At 47.5% G+C, this 23,250-nt stretch overlaps 1 protein-coding gene across 1 annotated transcript in view; it reads left to right on the forward strand.

Annotated features, from left to right (window-relative positions):
- The first annotated feature begins 1,002 nt into the window (after window positions 1-1,002).
- VPS37A (VPS37A subunit of ESCRT-I) overlaps window positions 1,003-23,250 on the forward strand; it is an 86,778-nt gene continuing 64,530 nt past the window's right edge. Inside the window, exons 1-3 of the mRNA XM_075334424.1 lie at window positions 1,003-1,408; window positions 20,581-20,655; window positions 21,715-21,829. Of these exons, the coding sequence (XP_075190539.1) occupies window positions 1,305-1,408; window positions 20,581-20,655; window positions 21,715-21,829 (294 nt within the window). The 5' untranslated portion in view covers window positions 1,003-1,304. The remainder of the gene's footprint in view (window positions 1,409-20,580; window positions 20,656-21,714; window positions 21,830-23,250) is intronic.

The following is a 23,250-nucleotide window of genomic DNA, read 5'->3' on the forward strand; positions in this document are numbered from 1 at the left end:
CAGCCGGCGGGCCTCCAGCATGGACACGCAGGCAGCCGCCGGGCCTCCAGCATGGACACGCAGGCAGCCGGCAGGCCCCAAGCTCGGAGTTGCAGGCAGCCGGCGGGCTTCCAGCACGGAGACGCAGGCAGCCGGCGGGCCTCCAGCACGGAGACGCAGGCAGCCACAGTGAGGCAGCCGGTCGCCCGCACAGAGAGGCGGCCGTCCACCGCAGAGACAGGCGGCCGTTTGCCCGCACAGAGAGGCGGCCGGCCGCCCGCACAATGAGGCGGCCGGCCGCCCGCACAATGAGGCGGCCGGCCGCCCGCACAATGAGGCGGCGGGGGGCGCCCGCACAGACAGGCGGCGGGGGGCGCTCGCACAGACAGGCGGCCGTCCGCCCGCAGAGACAGGCGGCCGGCTGACCGCAGAGAGAGGCTCCGGCCGGCAAATATATTTGTGTGTATATATACTGTATGTGTGTATATATGCGTGTGCATTTATGTGTGTGTGTATATATATATATATATATATATATATATATATATATATATATATGTGTTTATGTTTATATATGTGTGTCGTGGGTGTATATATATATATATATATATATATATGAGGACCTAAAAAAAACAAGTCCATTCTAGTGGTTTCTATGAGGAGCTGTCTAGATTGGAGTTGATTTTTTGAGGGAGAGAGATCATCTCCATTCTAGTCACCTCAGCACAGAGCCATCTAGTGTGGAGTTGCTAAAATGAGGGATTAAAAATAAGTGTCTACAGTGAGGGCCTCAGAAAACCCCCTCCATTCTGGTCACCTCAGTAGTGCGCCGTCTAGAATGGAGTGGCTGAAATGAAGACCACAAATAATCAACTCCATTCTAGACGCAACCATTACGTCACTGCTTCCCGGGATCAGCTGTTTGTTGATGCCCCGCCCCTTCCGGGCACATGGGTATGACGTCAGCAAAGGTCCTCAAAAAATGAACTCTATGCAAGACGCTCCCCAAACCCCGCCCCTGTGATGTCAGTCGTCACAGTATTGTCACAAGGTGCGACCCGTAGAAAACCATAGAGAAGGCAGAGCTTGTATAATACTGTACACAGCACGCCGGGACTAGGGTCCGTACACACGGAGCACATACATGTCCGGCGCCAAACCGCTCCTGGTGTGTGTGCCCAGCCGTGTGACCTGAGTATTGTCACATGTGCCCTGTACACTGAGGACGAGGAGGGCTGTCCTGTCTGCTGAGCGGATAATCCCCCTCATCTCACCACCACAACAACAGCTGCACCAGCCTCCTCCTGCCCGGGATCAGTGGCACCATGAGCTGGCTCTTCTCTAAGAGCCCCAGACCTCTGCCTCCTCTCACCAGCCTCCAGCAGCAGAAGCAGCGGCAGATCGACTCTCTGAAGGCTTGTCATAGCAAGTAAGTGCCAAATATGTGCCCTGATCTGTCCCTGTGTCCTGATCTATGCCCTGATGTGTTCTATGATCTGTGCCCTGCCTCTGCCCTGATCTGTGGCCTGCCTCTGCCCTGTTGTGTGCCCTGATCTGTGGCCTGCCTCTGCCCTGTTGTGTGCCCTGATCTGTGCCCTGCCTCTGCCCTGATCTGTGGCCTGCCTCTGCCCTGTTGTGTGCCCTGATCTGTGGCCTGCCTCTGCCCTGTTGTGTGCCCTGATCTGTGGCCTGCCTCTGCCCTGTTGTGTGCCCTGACTGTGGCCTGCCTCTGCCCTGTTGTGTGCCCTGATCTGTGGCCTGCCTCTGTCCTGTTGTGTGCCCTGATCTGTGCCCTGCCTCTGCCCTGTTGTGTGCTCTGATCTGTGCCCTGCCTCTGCCCTGTTGTGTGCCCTGATCTGTGGCCTGCCTCTGCCCTGTTGTGTGCCCTGATCTGTGGCCTGCCTCTGCCCTGTTGTGTGCCCTGATCTGTGGCCTGCCTCTGCCCTGTTGTGTGCCCTGATCTGTGGCCTGCCTCTGCCCTGTTGTGTGCCCTGATCTGTGGCCTGCCTCTGCCCTGTTGTGTGCCCTGATCTGTGGCCTGCCTCTGCCCTGTTGTGTGCCCTGATCTGTGGCCTGCCTCTGCCCTGTTGTGTGCCCTGATCTGTGGCCTGCCTCTGCCCTGATCTGTGCCCTGCCTCTGCCCTGTTGTGTGCTCTGATCTGTGCCCTGCCTCTGCCCTGTTGTGTGCCCTGATCTGTGGCCTGCCTCTGCCCTGTTGTGTGCCCTGATCTGTGGCCTGCCTCTGCCCTGTTGTGTGCCCTGATCTGTGGCCTGCCTCTGCCCTGTTGTGTGCCCTGATCTGTGCCCTGCCTCTGCCCTGATCTGTGCCCTGCCTCTGCCCTGTTGTGTGCCCTGATCTGTGGCCTGCCTCTGCCCTGTTGTGTGCCCTGATCTGTGGCCTGCCTCTGCCCTGTTGTGTGCCCTGATCTGTGGCCTGCCTCTGCCCTGTTGTGTGCCCTGATCTGTGGCCTGCCTCTGCCCTGTTGTGTGCCCTGATCTGTGGCCTGCCTCTGCCCTGTTGTGTGCCCTGATCTGTGGCCTGCCTCTGCCCTGTTGTGTGCCCTGATCTGTGGCCTGCCTCTGCCCTGTTGTGTGCCCTGATCTGTGGCCTGCCTCTGTCCTGTTGTGTGCCCTGATCTGTGGCCTGCCTCTGCCCTGTTGTGTGCCCTGATCTGTGCCCTGTCCTCTGATCTGTCTCTGCTCTGGTGTGTGTCCTGTCCCTGTGCCCTGATATACATCGTGTACCCATGAGCTGTATGTGCTCCCTGCATCTCTCCCGTTAGAAGTGGAAGAAATACTTGCAGTGACCAGTAATCTTTGTACCAGAGCTCAGATCTGATCCAATAACTGCAGTCAATTTCCGGCCCATGGTGTGTAATCACTTCACTCAGCACACTTTTCAGTAACTGAGTTTGGGTGTAAAATTGTATTGTGCCAGGCAGTGTTACCAGAGTACACCAACCAGTAATTACTGAACTTGGGTGTGAGAATAACTGGTGCCAGGCAGTGTTACCATAGTAAACTGATATAAAATTACTAAAAGGAGTTGTGCCAGGCAGTGTTACCATAGTACACTGATCCACAATGGTCATTGTATAGGTGAGAGCTATCTGCTGCACTTTCCTATAGAGGTGAAAATCATCTATGTCTGCAGGTACCGGCCGGAAAGGAGGATAAGAAAAGACCCAGAGCAGAAATTCTTGTTTTCACTCACAAAGTTGGGGTCAGAATGTCTGGAATTTGGCTGCAGGCGATCACCTCCTACATCATGTTAGCAAACCAGTGCCTCCTGCGCACAGAGCTGACTGATCAGAGGGCGGCATTTACCATGTTACATCCATACAGAAGACCGTCTCACCCCAAAATTAGGGGTGTCAGACTCAGCCGGGTAAATGGGCCGCACATAGAAAAATAATGAAGAATGAGACGGGCCGCGTCAGTACAAGATGACATTTTCAGTGATACCATTATTTTCTATTTGACTTTTTGGTTATCATTTTCTTTTTTTTTGGGGGGGGTATTTTATTTAAAGGGAACCTGTCAGGAGAAATTTTGCAATAAACCTAAAAGATTCCCCCTCTGCAGCTCCTGGGCTGCATTCTAGAAAGGGTCCGGATGTTATTGTGCCCCCTTTGAGACCAAAATAAAGACTTTATAAAGTCTTACCTTTTCCTATGCAAATCTTTTTTTATGTACACGGGGGCGGGCTCTCTTGCGTCCGTTAGTCGCCCTCCTGCCGCTTTACGCCGTCCCCCATCGCTCATTTCCATAACTAAGGACACTGCCCAGTGCTCCAGAGGTCTCGCGCATGCGCCGTGCCACTCTCGCGGGACTGAGCACTGTGCACAGTGTGACCGCTGGTGACGTGTTGCGCAGGCGTGAGATTATGGGCGGCGCTGAGATTATCATCAGCAAGTACCCGCCCATAATCTCGTGCCCGCGCTTTCCCCTCTGCATCCACCGTTCTGCGGAAGCGCTGGCCAGATGAACCCACGTCACCTCTTACCCATCTTTCCCTGGAGTAGGAAATAGATGGGAGGAGCGTAGCAGCATAACGGTGGAGGCAGTGCAAAGCGTGGGCACGAGATTATGGGCGGGTACTTGCTGATGACAATCACAGCGCCTCCCATAATATCACGTCTGCGCAATCACGTCACCAGTGGTCACACTGCACAGTGCTCACTCCCGCGAGAGTGGCACGGCGCATGCGCGAGACCTCTGGAGCACTGGGCGGTGTCCTCAGTTATGGAAATGAGCGATGGGGGACCGCGTAAAGCGGCAAGAGGGCGACTAACGGACGCAAGGCAGCCCGCCCCCATGTACATAAAAGATTAGCATACAAAAAGGTAAGACTTTATGAAGTATTTATTCTGGTCTCAAAGGGGGCACGATAACAACAGGAACCTTTCTAGAATGCAGCCCAGGAGCTGCAGAGGGGGAATCTTTTAGGTTTATTGCAAAATTTCTGCTGACAGGTTCCCTTTAAGGCCTCGTTCACAAAGCATTATTGTGAGGAGATTTTACCTCACTTTGTAGCCAAAACCAGGAGTGGGACAATCAGAGGGACAGTATAATAGAGACACGGGCACCGCTGCTGCATTTATCACCCACTCTTGGATTATCTATAAATACTGAGGTAAAATACGCACCAAATACTGAATGTGAACAGGGCCTAATGGTGTTTTTCATATCGGTTATGGACAGGTTTTCTTTTTTACTTCTTTTTACATAAAACAGAATTTCTGCTGGCAAATATTTTTCTGTTATTTTTTCATACTTTATTTTTTTTTTTAATGTTCTTTTTTGTTTTTGTCCCCCAATCAGCCGCATACAGTAATATTGTGTTACAATTACCCATATAGTAATTCTGGCCCTAGTCCTGTAATAATGCCCCTCTGATGGGCCGGAGCTGGTATTGTGGTGCAGAGAGCTCTTCTCTGTGTTGGGATACATTTCCATTGTATGTATGTCAGAGGAAAGGAGATGAACGGGAGCGCTGGTACCGGCAGTTCCCTGACTACCTGGACACGATGGACTCCGGAGCTTGGGGGCCACATGCAGCTCATGGGCCATGTGTTTGAGACCCCTACCCTAAACAGTCTCCCTTTTTTAGGGGGTGGGTGCACCTAGTACAGGTCCTTAAAGGGGTTATCCGGCTTCTTTGACTTTTTTTTTTTTATTTCCCTATTGGGCTACATTGGGGCAGGTAAGTAGATAGAGACCACTTACCTGCCCTGCTGTCAGCCCCTCTCCCCCGGCTCAGAGCGGTCATGTGACCGCTCCTGCCGCGATTTTGCTGCTTCCGGTCTTTGCACGTCTACATGGGCAGGGCCATGTTGACATGCAAATGTGGAGCAGCATGTCACCTCCCTGCTGGGCGACTACAGTGCGAGGAGTCACCGCCCCCTTCCCTGCACCCTCCCACACATTCCCCTGCACCTCCAGTAACCTCCCCCTGCACTGCTGTGGGGTCCGTGATTTGGGGGCGGGGCCTGGCGGCAGCTGCCGTAGTGTCAGCTCCAGCACCGGGCCCCCTGCCCAGGATCGCACATTCAAATGTACCGGCATCACAGATCACCGATGCCGGTACATTTGAATGTGCTGATGAGAAGTCACTGTCCCTCCCGCTGTCTGTGCGCTCTGCAGCACAGCGGTGACGTCACTACTGTGCTGAAGAGAGCACAGACAGCGGCCGAACGTGCAGGAGCGGCGGGGACCGAGGACGGGTGAGTATGTACTCCACATGTGTTCCCGATGGGGATGGGGGGGTTGCAGAGCCATGTGTGTGCGTGTTCAGAGCCATGTGTGTGCGTGCACAGTGCAGAGCCATGCGTGTGCAGAGCCATGTGTACGGTGCAGAGCCATGTGTGTACGGTGCAGAGCCATGTGTGTGCGTGTACAGTGCAGAGCCATGCGTGTGCAGAGCCATGTGTACGGTGCAAAGCCATGTGTGTGCGTGTACAGTGCAGAGCCATGCGTGTGCAGAGCCATGTGTACGGTGCAGAGCCATGTGTACGGTGCAGAGCCATGTGTACGGTGCAGAGCCATGTGTACGGTGCAGAGCCATGTGTACGGTGCAGAGCCATGTGTGTACGGTGCAGAGCCATGTGTGTACGGTGCAGAGCCATGTGTACGGTGCAGAGCCATGTGTACGGTGCAGAGCCATGCGTGTGCAGAGCCATGTGTACGGTGCAGAGCCATGTGTACGGTGCAGAGCCATGTGTACGGTGCAGAGCCATGCGTGTGCAGAGCCATGTGTACGGTGCAGAGCCATGTGTGTACGGTGCAGAGCCATGTGTGTGCGTGTACAGTGCAGAGCCATGCGTGTGCAGAGCCATGTGTACGGTGCAAAGCCATGTGTGTGCGTGTGCAGAGCCATGTGTGTGCGTGTACAGTGCAGAGCCATGCGTGTGCAGAGCCATGTGTACGGTGCAAAGCCATGTGTGTGCGTGTGCAGAGCCATGTGTGTGCGTGTACAGTGCAGAGCCATGCGTGTGCAGAGCCATGTGTACGGTGCAGAGCCATGTGTACGGTGCAGAGCCATGTGTGTACGGTGCAGAGCCATGTGTACGGTGCAAAGCCATGTGTGTGCGTGTGCAGAGCCATGTGTGTGCGTGTACAGTGCAGAGCGATGCGTGTGCAGAGCCATGTGTACGGTGCAGAGCCATGTGTGTACGGTGCAGAGCCATGTGTACGGTGCAGAGCCATGTGTACGGTGCAGAGCCATGGGTGTGCAGAGCCATGTGTACGGTGCAGAGCCATGTGTACGGTGCAGAGCCATGTGTACGGTGCAGAGCCATGTGTGTACGGTGCAGAGCCATGTGTGTACGGTGCAGAGCCATGTGTGTGCGTGTACAGTGCAGAGCCATGCGTGTGCAGAGCCATGTGTACGGTGCAAAGCCATGTGTGTGCGTGTGCAGAGCCATGTGTGTGCGTGTACAGTGCAGAGCCATGCGTGTGCAGAGCCATGTGTGTACGGTGCAGAGCCATGTGTGTACGGTGCAGAGCCATGTGTACGGTGCAGAGCCATGTGTACGGTGCAAAGCCATGTGTGTGCGTGTGCAGAGCCATGTGTGTGCGTGTACAGTGTAGAGCCATGCGTGTGCAGAGCCATGTGTGTACGGTGCAGAGCCATGTGTGTACGGTGCAGAGCCATGTGTGTACGGTGCAGAGCCATGTGTGTACGGTGCAGAGCCATGTGTGTACGGTGCAGAGCCATGTGTGTACGGTGCAGAGCCATGTGTGTGCGTGTGCTGAGACATATGTGTGCGGTGCAGACCCCGATGTGAGGCTGTTATTTGCAATGCTGTAGTGATACCAGGTCAGGTGCTGGGGAAGAATATACTGACAGGGACTGTGTGTGCAGGGGGCGGGCAGGGGGCGAGGCTGGACACTGGGGAGGGGCTGGACACTGAGGCTGGGCGGTGACAGCTCTGACTGAGATTTTGCACAGGAAGTGGTCATGTTTGCTGGATCTGAATGTAAACAAGAAGCTGCAGAGAATAAAGGTATAATTCAAGAGGAACAAAAGTTAGAAAACAGAAAATAACAATGTAGGTGTGATTTATATGACAATACAGCACAGATAAACTCAAACATTTTTGTTAAGCTAATGTCGGACTACTCCTTTAATATCTGATCAATGTTGCTCTGGCACTCAGCACCTCCCCAATTTGCTGTTTGTACCTCCCACTGTGGCCAGATATACACAGTGCACAGCGCAGCTCTGTACACTGTGGCGTCCGTCCTTGGTTACTGCAGCTCGGATCCCATTCACTTCCGTAGGAGCTGAGCTGCAGTTCCTGATAAGTCACCTGACATCGCAGTGCTGTCTCAGATCTGTATGCTGTTTACCTCCTGCCCCAGAGATGCAAATAGCTGATGGGTGGGACGGTGGTAAGTCATCGCTATATACAGTATGGCTCCGACAGCCCTTTAATGTTATGCAGGAAAGAATAGAGCTCACTGAGGGTCTTTATTCCCCCATTTTCCTTAGCTTTAGTCCTCAAACACAAGAATATGTTCACACACTGCATCTTTTACTGCGTTTTTGGTGCATTTTTGAGGTCACAAAGATGCACCCAAATGCATGTATTTAATTCTCCCAGCAAAGTCTATGAGATTTCTATTTTCCTGTCCGCACAGGGCATTTTTTTGGCTGTGTTTCTGAAGAAGCAGCCAAGGAGCTGCAATTCTTTTTGCGTTTTTGCCAGTGTTTTTCAGCCCTCCAGGCAATAGATTTCACTTAAAAAAAAAAAATGTATTGGACAAACAAGCGGCAAAAACGCATGCGTTTTTGACGCAAGTGAATCTTTTTGGACCAAAATTTGCACCTTTTGTGGTCACTGAAAAGATGGAGTGTGTGAACATGGCCAAATTAGGATTTTGCTTCTGGTCTGAGCAAAGAAAGACCTGTTCGGTTCGCCAGGTTCAGCCGCACTTCAGTTAAAGTTCTGATTGGGACCTGGACTTGACCTGAACTCCATTGGAAGTCACTGATTGAGCACTTCTGGTATCTGCCCACATGCAGCCAGTCATAAACAGATCACTTCCAAGGGCGGGTGGGCTGGATATTTTTCTTCTTCTTTTTTTTTTTTTTTTTTCCTTTGGGGTGCACACTACATCTGATAACGCTGTTGTTACCCCCAGTGCGAGCCGTTCAAACACTGCAAGCGGCTGGCACTGGGCCGAGCAATGAGTGCACCCGAGCGCAGCAATGCTCGCTCGAGTGGTCCGCATATATAAATCATCTGCACCCAAACTCTGTTTTATTTTTTTTTTCTTTTTGGGTAAAGTCTGTGTTCAGTACAAACACAAAATGACGAGTTCCCTGATCTCTAATGCTAATAAACAGGAGGAGGGTCAATTTTCTTTTACCTCACATAAAACTGTATAAAAGGAGCCAGTTAGGGAGGCAGAGTCTCTCAGAAGCAAATATGGTCAGAGGTCACTGATCTGAACAACTGTTTCTAAAATTTTAGAAAATTGTTCCTCAACTTAAAATTGCAAACACTTTGAATATTCACCATGTATAGTACATAGTATTATCAAGACATCCTGGAGAAATCCATGTGCACAAGGGACAAGGCCAGTGATCAGTATTTGATGGCCATGATCTATGTTGATTAAATCAACAGTCCATTACTTCAGCAGCAGTCCAGCATTAACCCTGTTTCTCCTCTCCAGCATTGAAGTTTAAGATAAAAAGAGAGAGATGTCCAGCTCTTCAGGCAGAGAAACCAAGGTCTTTAATTCATCATGCAGATACAACGAATAACATGATGGCTGGTCATGTTATTCGTTGTATCTGCATGATGAATTAAAGACCTTGGTTTCTCTGCCTGAAGAGCTGGACATCTCTCTCTCTTTTTTTATCTGCAATACTAGGCTGTGGCAGTGCCTGTCCGTGCTCCAGGGGACAACCAGGAGTGAGCCTACACACGGTGAGCTGATATATATTATTGAAGTTTAAGCTATCTGGGGCTGAGGCAGCCGCCATTATCTCAGGCTTGCATAGGGGTTGTGATTTACACAACCTCTTTAGGTGAATGTCTCTTTATGTACATCTCCCTATAATATCTGGTAAGACCCTATTGGCGCTCTTTTCCTTTAAGCTTTAATCCCAATCCTGTAGTAATATGCCCATGGCGGTCTTCTTATTGTAGCAGTGCTCCATCCTCTAGAATTGTCATCTATTGTGCCATTCTTCACATACATATAAAAAACAAAAATTCTTCTCACCTGTCCTCCGTTCCCTTGGTATCCTGCTTCTTGCGGCCCACAGGCCCATGACCCCTTTGATGATCAGTGCCATTCTCAATCAGGGCTTTATTTCAGATGACTGATTTCTGGCCCCTGCGCAGAGACAATCTCTGTGCACAGCTACTCCAATGGCAGCTGCCGATCAATCAGAGGCCAGCAGCTGATGCGTATCACGTCAGCTGCTGGCCTCTGAGTGACCGGCGGCTGCCATTGGAGTAGCTGTGCACAGAGCTTTTCTCTGCCCTGCACTCAGAAATTAGTCATTGGCAATGGCAACCATCATCAAGGGGCTGCGGGCTGCAAGAAGCAGCTTTGGGGGTTGTGTGTACGAGACCCCTGTTCTATACAATACAGCAGCATGGCAGTTACAGAAAAGGGCAAAAAGCTGAATTTGGCTGAACTGAAAAAAATTATAAAATCATTACCATACATAGAGGAGAAAGTTTGGTACTAAAACACCGATCATCACAATGTGATATGAATGTTGGGGGTTGTCAGTCTGAATCTGCCTCTAGGGAGGAAATAGTAATATCCAGTAGTGGTGAAGGGACAACAAGACCTCTGAGAGCGGAGCGTGATGGTGGCTGCATGCAGAATAATGTGTATGAATGTGCGAGTCTGGAATACAGTAATATCTGTTCCTCACTTAGTATTAGAATAGATACAACGGAGGACAATTATCACCAGAACACAGGAGGCGGCTGATGGAATGATCTTTATTTATCAAGGTCTATAAATGAATTCACTGATATGTCATTTCTGAACTTGGTAATAAACTACTTGTGCCAGCCGGTGTGCGTGATGTCTGCCAGCTCACACTGTAAGGTGCTGGGCTCCATCACATTGTATGTAGCAGCAGTGTCAGAGCTCATGTGCAGCAGCAGTACAACTAACAGCGGGAGAGCAGTCGGAGAACACTGACAGGTATCCGATTAGGTCTCTGTGGAGGTCGAAGAGGAGGAGTATGATGGTAGTGATGGAGGTCTTAGCAATCCATCAGCACCTGTAATCTCATCGCTGTGGAGCCACTAAGTGCTGAGAAAGACCTCTCCTTCTGACTAACCACCTAGATGTTGACTTCGGCAAATGAGGAGTTAAGCTGCCAGGATCTCTACATACATACTATATTTTCTCTACAAATACATGTGAGGTTCTTAGCACACAATGTGATCAATTTGTGTGAGCCCATCTGCCAACGTCAAGGCGACCTCTTCAGATGGGTCCCTACACTAACTTATCACTAAATTGCTAACTGGGACTAGGTCACATCTGATGTTATTACTACCATTTTATTATTACTGCACTATTACTTTTTTATATGTTGACCTGTTATCATTTTATTTATTTTTTATCATTTTTACCCTTGTTATTCTAATTGTTGTATTAAAAACATCCTAGTAAATATTGCCTAATGTTTTGCATCCAGAAGAAGGCAAAAACCCCAGGACACCTTCAGCCAATTTGTGTCACAGGGAAAAAATTCCTTCTCGACCCCGAGAAAAGGCGATCAGTCCTAGAACCCTGGATCAAACTTCTGTTCTACCTAGTACTATTCTAATGCTATTTTATTACAATTATTGCTACTTTCTTAGCACTCGTTATTATATTTAGGAGCTAATACTCACCTCCACCGTTCAGTCGAGAGGTCCCAGCAGGACGGTCCATATGATGTTTCTCCTCTCTCTCGTGAACCAGTTGATGTATCGGAGGTTGTTGTCCTGCTGGATCTTTCTTTGTTGTCTCCTCCTTGCAGGGATCTGGATATCCAATTTCAGCTTTTCTGTCACGTGTTCTTCTTCTTTATCCAGGTCTTTGCAGAGGTCACTCATGATCTTTTCTTTTTCCCTCTTCCTGTTTTCCCTGACTTGGATGATCTTCGATGGCTGTGGCTGTTTTTCTTGCCGAATTGGGAATCTTCTTTGAGCCTTTGGGTTGGTCGGCATCAGGCGCTGGGAAGACAAGAGATTAATTTAGAAGGCTTTATCGGAACATCCAAATACACAACCACCTTATAAAAGGGACAGTAATGTTGCCCTTAGTTTTGTCACTGACCTCCTTGAAGAGGGGAGAAGGCAACAGCTTCACACAATAGGCCAGTCTTCTCAGCTGTGACGTAAGGAAGGAAACACAACCAGATATTAGGATGAGTGCTAACCGTACAAGACGTGATGGAGCGCCACTACTTATCATCTAGTGTAGAATACCAACTACTGTGCAGCCGTCTGTAGTCCTTTGGCTGCAGAGAAAATGGAGGGTCTTGCTGTCCTTCTCTTCCTTTAGATTACACTCAGGCGATCTTCTCACTGGTGCTATGAACAAAATGATTTACAAGCCTCCTACCCGTCCTCCCCGTTAGTAGTCTGTGTAGGCAGTACCAGCCCCTGACCCGTCCTCCCCGTCAGTAGTATGTGTGGGCAGGACCAGCCCCTCACCCGTCCTCCCCATCAGTAGTATGTGTAGGCACGACCAGCCCCTCACCCGTCCTGGGCATCTTTGGTATTTATTAGGCCTGTGCAATTATTATTGATGGATCCCATTTAAAGTTGCAGTAAATTTAAAGGGGTTATCTGGGACTATTTTATTTTCTTTACTGTGGGCCTAAGAAGTAACAGGCAGGGACTCGGCATCTACCGGCCTGATAGGTTCTAGGCCCAAAGAGTAACAATGAAATCGGTCCTCACAGACTGATGACACTACCCGATCCACCACTCGCACTATATCCGATCCACATGGCGTCCGCTGACATCCTCACTTCTTGTAATGTAGTGATATCTGGCGCTGATCGCTGGGGTCTGTCTTCACATTCAGATGAGATGTAACAAACTGAGGACAAACGACTTTTTTTTTCTTTAATTCAAACTGAGCAATTCTATTGGCTGTTTATAAATGCTGTTACCATGGTGACAGATGTATCTGCTGCAGATTTAAAGCGACAGGGTGCAGTCATTGTGCTATATAGTACATTTGCTACATATTTGTGTTGTCAATATTATGTGTAGAAAGCAGGGCTGGTAGTGTCTGTAATGGGATGAAAAATGTGGTTTTATGTTCAGAACAAATCTCAGTATTAATCAGACATCACCGGCCGCTATTGACGGAATTTTTCCAATTTTCCCATCAACTTTCTGGTGTGTTTCCACCACAGGATGCGGTTACATATAGGAGACTCTTTAGCAATCAGATCATTGGGCTCCAATCAGGGGGCAGAGCAGCGAGGTCCCTTTTGGGTTTTCTCCTGCAGTCCCTCCCCCTGGCCATTATACATGACTGGACTGCATTGTCGTTTCCTGCACAGCTCATAATCGGAAACGTCGCTGTGCAGGTTAACACTATGTGCGCTCTAGAAAAAGGATTTTTCTCAAGAAATATCTTAAGTAATTTCTTGGGAGTGAAGGATTAGTGCACCTGCGTTAAAAAAAAGTACCAATAACGCAACGAAAAATGCATGCGTTTTTACCGCTTTTTGGTGCAATTTTTGCAGGTTGGTCCCTGCATTTTTTAATGCTTTAACAGCAATAAATAATATAGATAATAAATAATTGATAGAATAATGGATAGATAGAAAGATGGATAGATGAATTAAAAAAAAAAAACAACAAAAAAACGACTTGGGGTTCCCCATATCTTTTGTAGCCAGCTAGGGTAAAGCAGACGGCTGCAGCCTTCAGAACACAGCTGGCAGCTTTACCTTGGCTGGTAATCCAAAACAGAGGGCATCCCACGCTGTTATTTTACATTAAATAAATAATTTAAAACAAAAAACGTGGCCCCCCCCCCCCAAATTGGATCACCAGCCAAGGTAAAGCGGACAGCTGTCGTCTGGTATTCTCAGACTAGGGAGGTCCACCGTTGACACTCCCCAGTCTAAAAATGGCAGGCCACAGCGCATCCTTTAGACGTGCCAATTCAGGCGCTTTACCCCAACTCATCCCATTGCCCTGGTGTGGTGGCAAACTGGGTAATCTATGGGGTTGATACCAGATGTGTAATGTCACCTGACATCAAGCCCAGGGGTTAGTGATGTCACGCGTCTATCAGATACCTGACATCACCAATCCCAGTCAGTAAGAAAAAAAAAATAGACAACAAAAAAGTTTTATTTGAAAAAACACTCCCCAAAACATTCCCTCTTTCACCAATATATTGAAAAGAACAATCAATTCCAGGTCCGGTGTAATGCAATAAGGGGGTCCCATGACGATCCATACCATAGGCACTGTCCAAGTCAATGAAGAACAAAATGTTCACCATTGGCTGGGAGAGTAGTGCAGTGACCTGAGCTAACATCATGAGGTCAGCCCAGGTCACTGCAGGGGATGACGAGCGCTGCTGTCAGGAGGTTAGATGAAATCATTACCTGCAGTGACTATCTCCTGCTGTCAGCGCTGTCACTGCCTTCTGTGCCTGCCGTGTTCTCAGCAGTATCGCGGGAGCCCGAGACGTCACCGCTAGTGACAGTCTCGGCCGCCCGCGAGACGTGACGTGAGAACGCGCCGGGCAATGGAAGGCAGTGACAAGCGGTGACGTCGGGAGTGCAGGAGATCGTCACAGCAGGTAATGATCTCATCTAACCTCCAGACAGCAGCGCTCGTCATCCCCGCGGCTGCCTGCACTGCAGTGTGAGAAGCTGCTGACACTGCAGTGTGGGCAGCTGCAGGGCTGGCAGGGAGCGGGACACAGACTGCACGGGCCCCCGACGGAGGTCACACGGAAGTGCTTCAGTGCGGCGTCCAGGGAGTGTGATCTGTGTGTGTTTACTCTTTGCTTAGCTTCCTCTCATAATGACATCACTTCCCTGCAAAACGCAGGGCAGTGATGAATATTATGTTCCGAAAAATGTGAAATAACGCGGGAATAACGCAATGAAACGCACATAATGTGCTACCTGTGTTATTCCCTGCGCTATTTCATGATTACATTACAGTCAATAGAGTGAATAACGCAGTTAGCTGCAGAAAAGAAGGGACATGCTCATTTTTCTCAAGAAAATCTTCTGAAAGAATTTTCTTAAGAAAAAAACAGTGTGCGCACAGCTAATTTGTTTTGCCATAGGTTTTGCTGGGAAATGTCTGCAGAAAGGTTACAACCATCTTCTCAAGAAATTTCTGCAGCAAAAACGCAGGTAAAAACTCAGTGTGTGAACATAGCCTGAAGGGGCGCTGACACTTTTGTCCTTTGGGTGGGTACAAGTCCTGGCAGTTCAGTAATAGCAATCTGCCTTCAATACATTTTAGAATTGAGGGGTCACGTTACAGGGGTTAGTCACTACTCCATCATCATTATAAGATCAGTTGGACACGCGGCATCGGCTTTGTGAATAGTTTTCTTGCACTCGTCTTGTGAGCTTTTCACCCCACACTTTTCCTATAGACAGTCATATGAAAAAGTTTGGACACCCCTATTAATGTTAACCTTTTTTTTTTTTTTATAACAATTTGGGTTTTTGCAGCAGCTATTTCAGTTTCATATATCTAATAACTGATGGACTGAGTAATATTTCTGAATTGAAATGAGGTTTATTGTACTAACAGAAAATGTGCAATCCGCATTTAAACAAAATTTGACCGGTGCAAAAGTATGGGCACCTCAACATAAAAGTGACATTAATATTTTGTAGATCCTCCTTTTGCAAAAATCACATCCTCTAGTTGCTTCCTGTAGCTTTTAACGAGTTCCTGGATGAAGGTATAGTTGACCATGATGGAGCCGCCACCAAATTTTACTGTGGGTAGCAAGTGCTTTTCTTGGAATGCCGTGTTTTTTTGCCTCCATGCATAACGCCTTTTTTATATGAGCAAACAACTCAATCTTTGTTTCATCAGTCCACAGGATCTTCTTCCAAAATGTAACTGGCTTGTCCAAATGTGTTTTTGCATACCTCAGGCGACTGTTTGTGGCGTGCTTGCAGAAACGGCTTCTTTTGCATCACTCTCCCATACAGCTTCTCCTTGTGCAACGTGCGCTATATTGTTGACCGATGCACAGTGACACCATCTGCAGCAAGATGATGCTGCAGGTCTTTGGAGGTGGTCTGTGGATTGTCCTTGATTGTTCTCACCATTCTTCTTCTCTGCCTTTCTGATATTTTTCTTGGTCTGCCACTTCTGGGCTTAACAAGAACTGTACCTGTGTTCTTCCATTTCCTTACTATGTTCCTCACAGTGGAAACTGACAGTTTAAATCTCTGAGACAACTTTTTATATCCTTCCCCTGAACAACTATGTTGAATAATCTTTGCTTTCAGATCATTTGAGAGTTGTTTTGAGGAGCCCATGATGCCACTCTTCATAGGAGATTCAAATAGGAGAACAACTTGCAAGTGGCCACCTTAAATACCTTTTCTCGTGATTGGATACACCTGCCTATGAAGTTCAAAGCTCAGTGAGGTTACAAAACCAATTTAGTGGTTTAGTAAGTCAGTAAAAAGTAGTTAGGAGTGTTCAAAATAAGAAATTGATAAGGGTGCCCATACTTATGCACCTGTCAAATTTTGTTTAAATGCGGATTGCGCATTTTCTGTTAGTACAATAAACCTCATGTCAATCCAGAAATATTACTCAGTCCATCAGTTATTAGATATATGAAACAGAAATAGCTGTTGCAAAAACCCAAATTGTTATAAAGAAAAAAGGTAACATTAAAAGGGGTGCCCAAACTTTTTCATATGACTGTAAAAAATGTAGCTTTGGTGTAGACTGGGCTATATCCTGTAGCTGCGGGGTCGGAGGCTGTCCCCTTCTCTTGGAGGCTTAGTTATGTCTGTGGTTCCTGTATTTCTGATGTGGTAATAGCATAATCCTATGACTCTTAGTCATCACACGATCGGGCAGGGCCGTGCTGGTCGCCTTCCTGTAAGGACATTGCAGACAGACATCAGTCCACTTCTGTACATTCGTTATGTGGAGACTCCTGAACTGCATTTACTATCCTGAATTTACACAATGGACTTTTTCATTTCATTAGTCAGTGAACGCAGGAGTACAGACCTCAGAACAAAATGACAGGATTCTTTCCTGTTCAGAAGGGGTCAGGGCTTAAAGGGAAGATCTGATGTACGGGCAGAGTCCCTGATTCCAATGTTGTGTAAATCCCTGGGCTGCTGGCTGTAGCTTTGATAAAATCACTGTTTTATCAACAGGAGATTATCAATAGAGGACTAGTAAACCTGCTTTCATATTCATGAGTCCTGCATAGCCTCGTTCCCACCACTTATTGGCAGCTTCCTAACTATGTACAGTGGACACAGAAAGCTGCCAATCAGTGGGAGGGTTATACACAGCTCAGAGGTCTAGTAACAGAGAAACCAGGAATTTTATCAAAACAAACAGCTCAGTAAGTGACACATTGCTGGAATCAGGGTCTCTGTCTCCACATTATGCTGATCTCAGATGGGGAAGCAACAACCTGGTGACAGATTCCATGTTAGTGCCATCAGATGTTACCGTGTGACCTGTCATACGGGAACTGGATGTCTAGGACGATTATTATTTCCAAACCATTACTAAAATCCACTTGGCTCTTGATGCTTCCTATGTTGTATGTAAAGTGTTGTATATTAGGTCTATGAAAGCGCAACACGTTCAGGAGAAGTCTACCTCCGGGGATTCCTGAAAAACGTAGAAAACATAAAACTCACCTTTTATCATGTTTCATCACTCACATATGTACCATTTTATTCTACGTACTGCCATTGTTACTGGGAAAGTTTACAGTGGCATGTAAAAGTTTGGGCACCCCTGGTCAAAATGACTGTTTTACTGTAATTGTGAACAGTTAATCAATTTGAAGATGAAATGATCTCTAACATGTATAAAGTTGACACATTTCCCTTGTATTTTGGGCATTGTTTATTTTTTTTTCATTTATATTTTTAAATTAATCAAATAGAAAAATGGCTAGCTGGAAAGGTTAGTACCCATTAGCACTCCGTTTGGCAGTATCGCAGCTTGTAAATGCTTTTTGTAGCAGCCAAGAGGCTTTCAATTCTTGTGTGACACCCCAGGGGCTATGGGGTACTCTGTCCCGGGTGTGCGGTGCGCAGGGGGGGGAACGGTCGCGGCCAAGGCCCGATTCCGTGACCCTGGGGGTCTGTCTGATTTTATAAAAAAAAAAATGGGGTGAAAAATAAAAATAAGCGTTTTCAACTACGCCACTTTTGGTGTGTGGACAGGTTATTGAGGCTGCCGCTGCAGGCTTCTGCTGGGGCTGATGGAGTAGTGCGGCCTAGGTGTTTTTGGGCCCTCCGCAAGCAGGGCTAGGCCCCAACCGTGGATGATGAGAGGGCAATGGTAAAGGACAGTCAATGTATGTGTTACGGGCGAGAAACAGTCCACACCGGTATTGCAGTTCAACTTGTCTTTACTGAAGACTGGTACCTGGACCCGCTGGTGCCGGTTACAGGTGTTCCCACTCCTTTTGTTCTCCATGCTAGCTATGACCTGGGGTAGTTGTCCTCCATCCACACTTGTTGGTGGTGGGCTCCCATGGCAAAAAGCTTCTCAGGAGCCCCTTCGTTTCAGTCTTGGTCCTATTGCAGGCAGCCTGGACTATTTAAGGGGTTCCCTCTTTGCTGATGATGTTTCAGACTTTTGGGTTGGTAAGGGACCCTGGAGATCCCCCCTCACCTGCAGAATTAACAGTTAACCATAAAGTGTCCCGCTCTCCTAGGGTCTGCACCCCGTCTTGTGCTGAGTCCTGTGAGCCTTGGTTCCAGAGTTCCACAGGCGTCCCGCGGTTCCTGGAGTATTACACTTCCACAGGTCACCCACAGTTCCTGGAGTCCTAGTTCCTTACTCCACAGTCCCTCACTCCTGTTACAGCGTTCCGTTGTTACTTCAGGTCTTTTCCTTCCTTTTTGTACTTTCACTCTCAACTCTCCTTCACTTCTACACACTTCACTCGACTCTTCTTCTTCTTCCACACTCCTTCCTGCCAACTCTCCAACCGACCACTCGCCCCTCCCCCTCACTGGGTCTCTCCCTACAGATTGGGTTGCAACCAGCCAATGAGTGCCCATCCCTTTTACCTGTTGCTAGGCAGTGTCCCAGTCTGGATTTGGGGTTGTGTATGTGGCCTGAGGGTGTTGGTGTACTGTCTGACACGGATATTCCGCGGTTTGGGCTTCTACAGGTTACATTTTGTGGCACCTGGTACCTCAGGGGTGCTACATTTGTTTGAGGGATTTTCTTCTATTCTTCCTTGGAAAAGTCTTCCAGTTCTGTGAGATTCCTGGCTCGTCTTGCATGCACTGCTCTTTTGAGGTCTAGCCACAGATTTTTAATGATGTCGAGATCAGGGAACTCTGAGGGCCATTGTAAAACCTTCAGCTTGTACCTTTTGACGTAATCTAATGTGGGTTTTGACGTGTGTTTAGGATCATTATCCATTTGTAGAAGTCATCCTCTTTTTAACTTCAGCTTTTTTACAGATGTGTTATGTTTGCTTCAAGAATTTGTTGAAATGTAATTGAATCTATTCTCTTTACCTGTGAAATGTTCCTCATGCCATTGGCTGCAACACAACTCCAAAGCATGATTAATCCACCCCCATGCTTAATGGTTGGCAATATACTCTTTTCTTGAAATTCTGTGCCCTTTTTTTCCCCCCACACATACTTTTGATCATCGTGGCCAAAGAGTTCTATTTTAACCTCATCGGTCCACAGGACTTGTTTTTCCAAATGCATCAGGCTTGTTTAGATGGTTTTTTTTTTCGCATACTTCTGAAGCTGAATTTTATGGTAACGATGTAGGAGAGGTTTTCTTATGATGACTCTTTCATGAAGGCCATATTTGTACAGGGGTCTCTGAACAGAACACAACGTACCACAACTCCAGTGTCTGCTAAATCTTCCTGAAAGTCTTTTGCAGTCAAGTGGGGTTTCTGATTGCCTCTAGCAATCCTACCAGCAGCGCTCACCGACATTTTGCTGTAAAAAAGCTGAAGTTCAAAAGAGGATGGCTTCTCCAAATGGATAATGATCCTAAACGCACGTCAAAATCCACATTAGACTACCTCAAAGGCGCACACTGGAGGTTTTACAATGGCCCTCACAGTCCCCTGATCTGAACATCATTGAAAATCTGTGGCTAGATCTCAAAAGAGCAGTGCATGCAAGACGAGCCAGGAATCTGACAGAACTGGAAGACTTTACCAAGGAAGAATGGATGTAAATCCCTCATACCAGAAATTAAAGACTTTTCACTGGCTACAAAAAGCGTGTACAAGCTGTGATACTTGCCAAAGGGAGTGCAACTAGGTGCCAAACATGCAGGATGCCAAAACTTTTGCATCGGCCCATTTTTTCCTTTTTTTTTGTTAATTTAAAAAATGTAAAAGATGAAAATATTTTATTTTGTCTAAAAAAAAAGGAAATGTGTAATCTTTAACTTTATGCCTTTTAGAGATGATTACAGCTTCAACTTGCCTAACTGCTCACAATGACAGTAATTTTTCCAGGGGTGCCCAAACTTTTGCATGCCACTGTATGGTAATACTGAGGGCCAAAGCCTCTGTGGGTTTTAATATTCAGTAGATCCATCCAGCATACCCACCTGCAGTTGTAATATGGAGCATTTTGGTGTCCATAATGTGGTGAGACTGCCCGGACCTCCTCTGGTTCTGTGGAGCCGAGCCTAGATCATTATCAGGTGAGGAGGTAAGTCCAATTCAACAGAACCATTGAGGCTACAAAGGGTCCAGTACTGGGGCATTCTGAGGCCCACTGTGCGCATCCGTTAGAGTTACTCATATCCACTTGTTACAGGATTTTTCGGGACACAGCAGTTTGCAGATTTGTCATAATTTAATTTCTTTTCTCTCTTTTTTTTTCCTTTCCAGTATTACTGAAATTCAGAAAGATGTGGAGTACAGACTGCCGATCACCTTCAAGAATTTCACCATCAGCATAAACATGTAATTGACACAATAGTCGGAGTTCTAAAAGGGTTATCTGCTGTGAAACCAAAACTGGAACCTATTGGGAATTAAAGGGATTGTCCACTACTTTGATATTGATAACTTGTTCTTAGCATTGGTTGTCTATATCAAATCCATGGGGTTCTGACACCCGGCCGCCCTCTGATCAGCTGTTGTCAGCAATGTAAACAGTGTACAGAGAGGACCCGCACAGCTCCTATTCACTGATGGTCACGGCTCCCACTGATCTGATATTAATGAGCTATACATTGGATCCACTCATCCATCATCAATATAAAAGTAGTGGACAACCCCTTTAAATTGCAAAATCCCAGGGTAGGTGTTTCTAGAACATGGTGTTATTTGATTCACCACTGTGTAATTATTACTCCACAATCCCTTATCCATACTTATGTCATGGCCCGGGGTCCTGCACTGGAGCCTTTACATAATATGGCGGTTCATGTCGATCCCTATAGATGATGCATATTTCTGCGCTTTATGCCTACATCTATTTAACACAAGTTGCTTAATCATTACTGCTACTACTAATTCACCAATAATTAATTTGAAAGCTTATCTGAATATGTCCGCACCTTATACATGTAGCGGTAGTGGTATGGCAGTGGAAGTATTTGTTCCCCTCAAAAAATGATACTTTTTTGTAGAGATCTGATGTGGCAGTCGTAAGAAATCTAGTATAGAGGCTGTATGCAGATTGATCTGGGAGTGCAGTGGGGGTGGGTCTGTGCACAAAGTGACACGCCCCCAGTGCACTTCAAGCCTGATTTGCATATATTTTGTACATTTTATTTCTTATGATGGTCACTCCGGCTCTCCACAACAATTGTTCACTTTCCATTGGGGGATAAGCGCCTACACTGCAATACCACAATGGTTATATGGAAAAAGTGCTGACCCTTCATCCCTTCCATGCATCTAAACGAGTGGAGGGTTTAGCTGTATTTACAGAACTTCCCAGATCTGTCACGTGTGCGCCCCCTGCAGTCATGTGCGTCCCGTCTTCTGCTCTAATACTTTCTGTTTTTATTGCAGTTTACTTCCCCAACAATTTCCTCAAGACAAGCCTCTCATCACCATCTTTCCTCCAATACGGCATCACCTAGTCGACAAGCAAGGAACGAACGTGACCTGTCCTTTAGTACATAATGTAAGCAGGTTCAGGAAATTTTGAGCACTTGTAAGAGTCAATTAACCTTTTAAAGACCAGAGGTTTTTTTTATTCTTAATAAAATCTGATTTTTATTTTTTTTTAGACCTCTGCGCTGTGCCTTTTTAATTTTTAAATTGACAACTGGGTGTTACCTTACTCCTTGTCACTGTCTGACTGTAGGCTGCAACCCTCAGCTGTCTGCTGTACTTTGGCTAGTTATGAAAAATAGAGGAGATCCCACTTTTTTTTTTTAAAATGTTTTAATTAATTAATTTTAATGTATTTTATTCTGGCGGTGGAACCAGCTCTTCCCATTGCCCTGGTGCAGTGGCAATCAGGGTAATAAGGAGTTCTGCTTTCTCAATTGTCTCTTTGGGCCCCCAAACGCTTGTCTGCTTGATTGCTGATGCTGCCATATTATATGTGCTCTATATAAAGGTGGAAATCTGTGGTTTTGTTATGTATTATTATTGCATATGTGTATACAGCTCTGGCAAAAATTAAGAGACCACTGCAAAATTGTCAGTTTTTCTGATTTTTCTCTTTATAGGGATATTTTTGAGTAAAATATAAATTGTTCTTTTATTCTATAAACTACTGACAACATGTCTCTGAATTTCCAAGCAATACATTTTGTATTTCTTTGTCGCTCTATTGGGAGACCCAGACAATTGGGTGTATAGCTACTGCCTCCGGAGGCCACACAAAGTATTACACTTAAAAGTGTAAGGCCCCTCCCCTACTGCCTATACACCCCCCGTGGGATCACGGGCTCCTCAGTTTTCATGCTTTGTGCGAAGGAGGCTGACATCCACGCATAGCTCCACTGTTTAGTCAGCAGCAGCTGCTGACTTTGTCGGATGGAAGAAAAGAGGGCCCATACTAGGGCCCCCAGCATGCTCCCTTCTCACCCCACTTTTGTCGGCGGTGTTTGTTAAGGTTGAGGTACCCATTGCGGGTACGGAGGCTGGAGCCCACATGCTGCTTTCCTTCCCCATCCCCTTAGGGCTCTGGGTGAAGTGGGATCCTATCGGTCTCCAGGCACAGGAGACCGTGCTCCGTCCACAGCCCCTGGGAATCTGCTGGACATGGAGCTGAGTATCGTCAGGGACAGGGCCCTGCTACATTAAGGTACTCTGTGTCCCCGTACAAATCGCGCACACACACACCAGCATTGCTGGGTGTGTTAGTGCGCGGGGGGCAGCAGCGCGGCGCGCTTGTGCTATTACTCACTGCAGCTTTGCTGAGTGAGTTTATGTATTAGGAACTGCAGCGCCGGCCGCTGCTGGCGGTTTTTACACTGCGGCGCGGCTGGGACTTGTGGTGCGCCGGGGACTTCCGCGCTGGCCGTGCTTATACGGCGGCCGCGCTTATAAATCGAGTCCCCGGCTTTTGCGGCCTAGTTTCGTTTCGTTCCC

This window comes from Anomaloglossus baeobatrachus, chromosome 1 (genome assembly GCF_048569485.1).
Source record: "Anomaloglossus baeobatrachus isolate aAnoBae1 chromosome 1, aAnoBae1.hap1, whole genome shotgun sequence".
In the NCBI taxonomy this organism is placed as follows: Eukaryota; Metazoa; Chordata; class Amphibia; order Anura; family Aromobatidae; genus Anomaloglossus; species Anomaloglossus baeobatrachus.